This window comes from Pagrus pagrus, assembly GCF_965226575.1.
Source record: "Pagrus pagrus genome assembly, chromosome: 6".
Taxonomy (NCBI): domain Eukaryota; kingdom Metazoa; phylum Chordata; class Actinopteri; order Spariformes; family Sparidae; genus Pagrus; species Pagrus pagrus.
The window spans coordinates 15,429,424-15,439,671 of record NC_140190.1 but is presented as its reverse complement, the minus strand read 5'-3'; the positions used below and the strand labels follow the sequence as shown (position 1 = coordinate 15,439,671).

The 10,248-nt window shown below is 39.7% G+C and overlaps 1 protein-coding gene across 3 annotated transcripts; it reads right to left on the bottom strand.

Annotated features, from left to right (window-relative positions):
* Positions 1-777: 777 nt before the first annotated feature.
* On the bottom strand, positions 778-10,248 carry cdkn2c (cyclin-dependent kinase inhibitor 2C (p18, inhibits CDK4)). Of its 3 annotated transcripts, XM_084354342.1 has the most exons (6): positions 9,892-10,248; positions 9,676-9,761; positions 9,282-9,359; positions 8,078-8,207; positions 6,127-6,484; positions 778-1,517 (listed from the first exon to the last, which is right to left on the bottom strand). In XM_084354342.1, exons 4-6 carry the CDS (start codon positions 8,204-8,206, stop codon positions 1,513-1,515), a joined length of 492 nt encoding a protein of 163 aa, XP_084210468.1. In that variant the 5' UTR covers position 8,207; positions 9,282-9,359; positions 9,676-9,761; positions 9,892-10,248; the 3' UTR covers positions 778-1,512. The 3 variants fall into 3 exon arrangements, with proteins under 3 accessions (XP_084210468.1, XP_084210469.1, XP_084210467.1); XM_084354343.1 differs by lacking the exon at positions 9,676-9,761; XM_084354341.1 differs by lacking the exon at positions 9,892-10,248 and having other exon boundaries at positions 9,676-9,867.

The window sequence follows — 10,248 nt, the reverse complement described above, 5'->3', positions numbered from 1 at the left end:
ACAGAACAAGGAATGCACGGGCATGTGTGATTCAAGAGTACATTGTGCGCTCGGAGGATTAGGCTTCATCATCAGGCCTACGAAATACACAGAGACTTAAAGAAGTGACAGGCTCGGTTGTATTAAACACACACACACCCATATTAATATGGTCATGTTGGTGTGGATGGGTTCTTAAAAAAACAACAACAATAAACGCTTCACGTGGGCCGGATTGTAACGCGTTACATGACAGCACTGTAGTAATGCATTACTGAAATATTATTAGTAACGTCTTATTTTACTCCGTTACCGCTAAAAGAATTATATTACCCGTCACGTTGCATGGAGGCTATTGAAAGAAACCTCGTTGTGGCTTCAAATCTGTGAGGTAAAATAGGGTCAATGAATTATTCATCATCAAAGTAAGTGCACGTTTGTTCAATCGAAATGTCCACGTGTGTGATTCAGCATGAAATAAACTTCAGTAGTGTGGCATTCAAGGAATCAGCTACATCCCAAGGACAGACCGCAGCGTCGGTGAGCTCCTCCCTGTCGTCGCTTCCTGCAGACCGCAGTGTCTGACTTATGAGGAATCAAAGACATGACATACTGTGTGGGCCTGCAGCTTCCTGTGTGACACACACACACGTTTTGTGTTTTTTCAAAGAAAAAACGGAAGTGATGACCTGGACCTCACCTCTCTCTCTCTCTCTCTCTCTCTCTCTCACACACACACACACACACACACACACACACACACACACACACACAATGATAAACATGTGAACAAGCATGGATTTTAAATGCTGCCTTTTATTATGTCACATGATCTATATAGGACTGCTGATGCTTTGGCAATATTATATTATGCTTTCATTTTTACCTTTACATTAATGAGAGACAGAGAGAGGGGAGAGAGGGATGTATATAGCATCATACTGCCATTAAAAACTTCCTGTATTTGATACCACAATCTGCTCTCCAGACGCTCTGCCAGCTTGGTCTGTCTATGCTCACAAACAAACAAACAAACCAAACATTAACACATCGAGGGGTGAAAATGCTGCAACATTTCGGAAATGAGTAACGAAAGCTCGTGATGAGCTGTTCCTGTCAGCACTGCACACAAAAACCCAACACTAAACACTCAAATAAGTTAATAAAAAAAAAGTAAATATGAGTTTAACATTATTCATAAATGTCACAAAACAACATATTGTCATCCAGATGTTTATAAAGTTAATATGTAAGACTGAATTTAATAAACAAAGTCAGGACAAAGTATGATCACTTATTGTTTTGGCTCTCCTATAAAGTCAAATGTCACTTCCACCTCTCTCCCCCCTCCATATGTCAATCAATATTACTGTATTTATTGTATTCTGGTATCCCATAATGCAACTTATAAACATGAAGCATTCACAGTATGTCTAACTGCAGCTGACTTATTAAGCAATTTTTTTTTTTTTCACAAAAGACAGGCAGAAAGGCGGAAGCATAAGAGGGCTCCATCTTCACCCGCCTCCTCTTCTAGTCTGTAAAAGAGAGATAAAAACAGATGGGTTGATCTGAAACGTATCCTCATGCTAACACAGACACTAATGATGCCATAATAAATAAGTGCAAGAATATATGCAGACAACATGAGAAATATGCAATATATTATTTTAGTGTGTGTATTTATATGGCACATAGCTCTATGCAACTAAAATAAGAAATACACCTAATATGATTTCACTTAGCATAAATTAAGACCAACATGTGATTTTAAAAATAAAATCAGTTTTTCTTAAAATAACTCTCCCACAAGCTTTAATAGTATTGCTTACAGTACCATATTACTGTTACTTTGCTGTTTTTGTTCTACTAATTAAACCACTGCTTTCTCTTTGCTTGAGATGGTATTGCAATATTAGTTCAAGTGCAACACTAGTTGTTATGCTGTGTGTGCTATTGTCTGTAATTATGTGTTCTTTTTTGGTCTCATCTGGAATAGTTTCTTTTTATTCTATTCTTATTTGATATCCATTTAATTAGTATTCTCTTTAAGTTTCCCTCTTTTCTCTTGTTTTCCTGCTGCAACACCTGAATTTCCCCTCTGGTGCATCAATAAATAATTATTTTATAATAAGCCATGCAAAGCCACACCTCTGCTATCAAACAGAGAGTAGAAAGTCTGTAATTTTCTCATGGATTACAGGTCTGACCAGCTTCAGACGCAGACGGGCTCGTTGCTACATGTCCCTGAAGGTCAGCCTCCTCCTCACTCCTTCCAGCCAATCCAAACTCTATACAGCTGAGTCGTCGTCATTTGACGCACGCACAAAAGCCCTTATATGGTTAACTCCGCCTCCTCCGTTTTTATTTTTTGTCGTGTTCAACTGTATCCCACAGCCTTGCGCACAGGCCTTCGTGGCATGGCTTCACACACGACAACCCACACAAGGAACTTTTACATTTTTTCAAACATGGCTTCAGCTCTTAAAAAAGAGGCCTCCACAGTCTGAGGTCACCTGGCCACACCTGCGCAAAGCCTACAAGAAGATTGTAGATGACAGGGACTTGATGATAGGGACACGAGAATAAGCCAAAGCGTCTGTGAAATTTTAATTAATCGTTACTTAACGTGTCATTACATTAAAACCAATCAGCATCAATCAATCATCAGAACGAAAAAAATGTTAAGACGCTCGTGGAAACATTTGAGGACAGACCTGAAAACGAAATCGCGGGACTTTAACCAGCTCAAACGGCACAAAGCGCACACTGTCAGTCTGCAGTGTATACACTTGCATTCATGTCACACATTAACAGTGTGCGGCCGTTGAGGCCGTTGGACCGTTTCAATACACACACGCTCCTGGAGCGGACAGGTTACAGACACCACACTGAAACAGATACTATCATCACCATCTGCTGTTCCTGTGTCTTTGCACTGTATAGTTTTATAGCCGTCAAACACTGAATCCTAACGGCTTACAACGGGCCAGGAGCTGGGCAACATGGCTGAGACTGTGTCGTTTTGGGGATGACATTATAATCAGAAGAATAAACTTAATAAACAAACTGACCGTAAAAGGACAACACAGTTTCATACCGTTTAGCTTCAAGCAGTGTTCTGGGGACCTTATTTTCCTCTGAGAACAGTTTCTTTATTCACTTATGGAAAAAATAAATATTTCTGAGTTTGTGTTATCACCTCATTAATATCGCAAATATTACAATTCTGAGTTGGAATTTTCTTCTCCAAAACTTCATAGTGCCCCTTTAGACCATGGTGTGAGCACCGGCCCTGACCTTTGTCAAAAAGTTCCCGTGAGTACTCAGCAGCCATTACTACATTTGTAGGCCGACAGGCAAGCTGCTTATAGTTCCCACTAACAGGTCACTCTCCAGTTCCACATTTTGCCATGATGACACAGACTCACAAGGGGAAAACATAATCGGGTGGTTGCTGTAGTTGTATGGCACTGCAAAGTCATCATGACTGACAAAATGTTGTCAATTGTAGCTACATGAGCTCACTGATGATTCTGCTTCCTATTACAACAACAAACAACACTACATGGATTAGGCCTATATTTTCATAAACCATATGATTTAGTAGCAATGCAGAAGGACATTGCTTTACCACAGTTTCCTGAGGTTTTGCTTTAAGTCCCGGGCGGACCACGATCTGACTGTAAAAAGAAGTCCCCGTTTACTACACGCACACACACGCACACGCACACACACACACACACACACACTGACAGAGACAACAAAGCCACAGAAAGAGCAGAGGAGCAGCGTCAGGAAGAGTGGCTTTCACTTTCGATATCATTAATGGCGAGCTGATGTGCAGCCTGCACAACACTGTTTTAGACAGTGCAGGTCTTGTCGTGCACGCTGAAGTCGGAGTATATTGTAAGACTAGGCTTCATCTGAGTGTTGTGACAGCAGGACTACTCATATCGCAAACCTTATTTAACAGAAACGAAAGCATGAAAGCACAGCCAGGGCCAAACTTTCAAATGGAAAAGATTCAAATCATTATTACTCCTCCATCATGACACCGCAACCTGTGCTGTTATTACAGGGTATTTGAGTCCAAATTAGTCAACAGGGCGTCAAAAAGCTCCTGTGAACGTTAGTTTGAGTCAAAACAAAAGAAATGTGTGGTTATGTGGCTACTGGCTGTCGAATACCATCTTTAAGTTTGCCGGAGATGGTGAATTATAGGGTTCACATATGCAGACTGTCGTCAGAGGATATAGAAATTGTGAAAAATCAACTTTGTGTTAACCAACATCAACTGAATCTTTATCATCAAGCCTGCAAGTAAAATGAACGGGCAGCACACAGTGCTCACTATCAGCTCTCTGCACAGCAACCCTCATTTCACAGCACCTTTCAGGTCCCATCACACACACGCACATGCAAACGCAGACGCGCGCGCGCACGCACACACACACACACACACACACACACACACACACACACACACACACACACTAAAAAGTCAGCTCCCATTAAATAATAAACAAGCGATAAAGGAATGAGCGCTGTAACACCCGCACATGTTTGCGCTTTGCGGCCAAACAGCTCTGAACTGTGTGGAGGCAGATGGTTAAATTAATTTCTTTTAACGCTATGTAAACACGCAGTGGTCACTTTATTAGGTTTATTTTATAAAGCTTACTTTTATGATGCCCAACCGTTCATATTTTTGGACACTATCATATAGGTAGGCTGTTAGTTCAGTTAGGATTGAAGTCATAGTTAGTGGCGCTATACTGGCTGCTGCGACCTACAATAATAATCTATATACATCTATTATAAACATAAAGGCTAATTACATCTGTAATTAACATAGGCCGAGGCTAATTAGATTTATACATTTCCGACAATGCGGACAAAAACGAAGCAATATAATTGTCGTAAAGGTATGCAGTATGCAGTAGTACATGTGTACCTAATAAAGCGGCCACTAAATGTATTCCTGCTGTGAATACTCTGTGCACCTTCTTCAGCGGCGCCAAAGGCGAGTTTCCTTCGTTTTGCGACGCACAATAACATTTTTCTGACTTCGATTCGTTTCATTTCATCCCGGTGCGTAGATAGTTTTATATCTGCTCTGCAGCTTCAGGCTTAAAATCAAAAGCAGCATAAAGGCCTAATGGAGCTAGCTCAGTTCACACGCCCTTATTATCTGTTACACTCAAATGTGCTGTTTTCTTCCCCTGATTTAAACGTACATGCTGCTCTTAATAGCACACTACTAATAGACCTGATGCAATGGCCAACCTGGCTACCAACACAGAGTGACAAAAATGTCAATAAAATCTCGGCCACTAGTCTCTTCGTTTTCAATTACATTGAGCAACAAACTAATTAATTATTTATTCTATATTTCAATGGTTTTCTCATTTTAAGGCAAATTATATCACTGGTACAGACAATATAATATAAAAACTAGAGCCTGACTGATATTTCAGTTAGCTGATATTATGAGCTGATATTAGCCTTTCACATATATCGGCTTATATGTTGTCCGATATGAAACCGTAATTTAAAAAAAAGATTATACCGCAGAAATAGATGCTTGTGGTAATTTATGATTATTAAATTCACATTGACGTTTGTTGTTTCCCTGCACTGATGTCATTTTAGAAAATACTGTCTATTGTTAAAACCGTAAAATACACTGCTTGATAACCACATTTGATGGATAACTGCAAAAAATGTGTGAAGCCGATCTATTGATGTATCGCCATCGGCCCCAAAAATTGAGTATCGGTCTGTTCTATGGTAAAAACTTTTCAGCAGCCTAAAATGTTTTTCTTTTTATTTATTTATTTTAATTTCCATAACCATGGCAACCTCTGGATAAACGATCCTCTTGGGGGTCCTGACTCAGGTTGAGAATAAATGCTCTGTGCAGCCAACAGAGGCTAATATCGGCAGCTCTACGGGTCTTTAACCCTTATCACATTGGTTTATTAACTCTCTTACAGAGACAATGTGTTTTGTTCTAACTGAGTAAGATAAATATTATTTATTCGTATAATGTCCACAAAAAGGTCAATAGGCCTACTACAGCAATTTTGCTAGGTTTAAAGATGCCAGGTGAATTTTCTTGTATGTGGAGATAGAAGTACTCACGTGAGCTCAAATACTCGTCCATGTATTGGACAACGTCCATCTTCCCGTGTTGGAGCGCGAGCTGCCTGGCGGTGTCTCCCGCACCGTTGTATGTTTGGGGGTCATCGGTGTGTTCAGTCAGCAGCCGGACCACCTCCAGGTGACCCTCCCTGGCAGCCAGGTGCAGCGGCAGGTTTCCTTTCACATCCACGAGGTTCACATTTGCCCCGTGTTCCACCAGCACGCGCACAGAATATATGAATCCATCGCGTGCGGCGTCGTGCGTCACGGTGAGACCGCAGGCCGGGTCAGGTTTGTCGGGGTCTGCTCCCGCCGCGAGAAGAGCTCCGACCAGAGCGCTGTGCCCCAACATCACCACCTGCTCCCGGACAGGAGGAGGGCGGAGACAGACACATGAGTGAGAATGGCGACACGCAGGTGTGACAGGCAGACACATGCAGCCTAACTATACTAAGGCTATTAGCCTTGATATCATGCTTCTACAGACAATTACCACTTATTGATTGTAATATAGGCTAATAATGGCTATTTAACAATCTGGCTTAAAGAGAGCAGGGAGTGGTGTAGGTTTATTCCAACACTGAAACAAAATGAGAGCTGCATATGAAATGCAATTAGACTAAGATGATTCTGCAGTGGCCATTTTAAGAAAGTATTATTATTGTCATTAAAAATATGATTAATAGTAGTAATAATGGGTTAATGTTAACCATACTAACTTAGTATTATTGACTTTTGCCTGTATTTATTGTGCAATCTGTAGAAAAAAGAAAGAAAGAATAATCTAGCCGTGTATAAAGCAAGCAGGAACAGGTTGTGTAACTAACACAGGCTCTCACCCGCCATGTCCTCATGATGAGGACCTCACAACCGACATTTTGTGAGGCACACTCCACTAGATCAAATTACCCTTATATGGCTATAGTAGCTTTTCAGGCTAGCATATATCATGCATCACCAGACAAACAAAGAATGCTGATAAACTAGTGCTAATAATGCCCAGTTAACAATCTGTCTTAAAGAGACCGGTCTGTGCATCTTTTTTAACATTAAAACAAAATGAGAGCTGCATATGCAATATGGTTAGACTAGAATGACTCTGCAGTTTTAAGCAATTATTATAATTGTCATTAAAATTATGATTAGTAGGAGTACTAATGGGTTAGTGTTAATCATACTAACTTAGTATTATTTACTTTTGCCTAAATAGATGTAAACTGTAGGAAAAGAGAGAAAACATAATTTTGGCCTACATACAGCAAGCAGGAACAAGCCCTCATCCACCATTTCCTTAAGATAGAGGCCTCATGTCAACTCTTTTGTTCCTCCTCTAGTAACCCTCAAAATTAACTTTGCTTTGTTGCATGCCTCTATTTTTTTCCAATAAAACTAAAAAGAGACGATTCCTGGGTATATATCTCAATAACTTCTTTCTCAGGATCAAAAAGCTACAAAATCTTAGCTGGAGCTACTTTGATGGATAAAAGATAGTCTTATTGCTCCATCAAACAAGGCACATTATTCACATTAATCTATATATGAATGGTAATCTGACTTGAAATAATTAACAGCAAAAATATGAATTTCAGATTGATTTGGATTAGCTTTGCAGCTAATGTAGTGTGTAGTGTATCTGTATCAGACATTTTGTCCAAACTCCCCTCTGCCATCTTTCCACAGATACACACACAGTGATACATTTGAAAACAATGTACATCTATTTTCACTGTTTTATTTAATATAATCATGAACAAAATCGACTGGATATTTCAAGATGAAATATGATTATCTATCCTTTACAGCAGCACAGTCAAATGAGGAAGTCAAACATGTGGCTCCTCAAACTAAATTCTGTTAAAAATAAAAAAAATTACAACCCACGAAAAGATTAACTAATAAGTTCACTCGACAGTACTACTTTTAAGCTACTTTAAAAGTGGTTTCTACTAACCTGCAGTGCAGTTCTGTTGTATTTATTTAATCCATTAACATCTGCTCCATCTTGCAGCAAAAGCAAAACCTCAGATAGATTTCCCTTGGCAGATGCCTTGCAGAGCCTGTCAACTAACTCATCAGGCATTCTGGTAAAAAAAAAAAAAAAGGATGTATGAACAAACAGAAGTAAAGTTTTTTGACGGTCCGCGTAGGGATATAAAAATCCAGTAGACAGTACCACCCAAGTATATAGTCACCATCCCCCCTTCCCTACATCACACATGGGCTGGACTTACCAAAACCAAAAAAATAAAGGAATGTGTACAGCCACATCTCACCAGACCTGCTAGCAATGTTTTATATTTTCAAGAATATACAACAAAGGTTTTAAGAAGTAAAACAGATTTCCTTTGATTTATTTTTTTGCAGTATCTGGATGTTTAGATGAACTAAGTGTTTTTGATTACCTGTAAATTATATAAATGGTCCTGTTTCACTTCATTTCAACTATTTATGTTATAATGGTTAATAAGGAACTAGTAACTACTTTATAGCCTATGTATAGCCTGATATATGCTATTATGGATTACTTTTACTTTACCATGCTCTGTCCAAGAATTTGCAGATATGCATATTACACATTGATGACAATAATAGGCAATGTTGTTTTACTTTCACAGCTTATATTCTACTCTCTCTACACACACACACACACATATATATACATTACATTTTACTGCTATTTATATATTTTGTGCTCAGTCAGTATTCAAACGAGCAATAAATCCCACTAGCTTTATGATCTGCACAGTTATTCCCAAATTCAGTCCCCAAACTCAAATTTAAACTACTTGCTGCACCTGGGTGACTGTCACACGCATTTTTTATTCTGTCTGTGGCGATTTTAGGTCACAATCATATGGAAACAATGTAAAAAACTATTATTTGTCCATGTGTTGTTGAAGCACGAACTGTCTTGTGACCAGAGGTTTGGCGATTGATCTGGGGCAGATGCATGTAATGTAATCGATTGCAATAACAGCTATATGCGACTATGTGTGCACAGTAGGAGCAGCACGTGTTTACAACAAGCTTACACATTTTTGCACCCACATGATATAAACTACGCGAGGCTATAATAAGTGTTATTATGAGTAATAATATTTAGCGATCGAAGCTTAAATTTACAGGAGTGATAATCGAGTGAAAAACAAACTTACTTTCAATGTGATTAAAACCATAACACGAGCCTTCCGTCGTGTAACCCGTCATTGGATGCCATCCCACCGAGCCGAGCGCTGAAAAAGCAACAGGAAAATAACACCACGACATCAAAAGCAATGAATTAACATAAACTGCTGACATCTACTCATGTAAACATAAGGTGTGATGTCATTAACAGTCACTTCCCGCTCATTTTCAAATGATTTTGTCCAAATATATATATTTAAATATATATTTATATAAATATAAAAAAGTGTGTTTCGGTATTCTTCTCATTATAGCCTGGTGCCAGCATGCACGGGGCGCTGAGTGATAAGAGAAGAGAGCCGAGCTGCCCACGGATCGCACGAGTCACACGAGATTCACTTCGTTTTTCAAATATAAACACACCGATGATCCTCCATGAGCCGCACTGTCACAGCGATGTCCAATCGGATTCACTTTCAAACGTTGGCACAGACTCCACCGCGAGGCTCCTGATAAAAGATCGCCAGTGACATAACAAAATTATGGTTAAACTGAAGCGTAGATTATCTGTTGGAAGGAGGGATGTTTGCCCTTACAGCTTAACTGAGTAAACAGTTTTTTAAGATTCAAAATTCTTACCCAAAGCGATGTGATGGCGTGATTGGATAAACGCTAAATGATAGGCGGGACACGGAGCACTGGAGGAGAAAGCATGATGCTGTGCAACGGTGACAGAGATGCCCGCGTTCACTGCTGCGATAGAGAGACTGTGTTCAGGAGACACACTGGCACATTGTAACACGCTGGTATAGTCAGTGTGTCATTCTTCATCGTTGTTATACTTCCCAGTGGAAGAGCAAGACAGGCTTTTATTATTATTATGTTTTTTGTGTGTTGGGCTCGGCGACATCTTTCACTTTCCTTTCATCATGCCGCCCTCTAGTGATGGGACTCCATCAAGCTCCAACGCCTGCTTCTGTTTGGTCCAGAGCACAG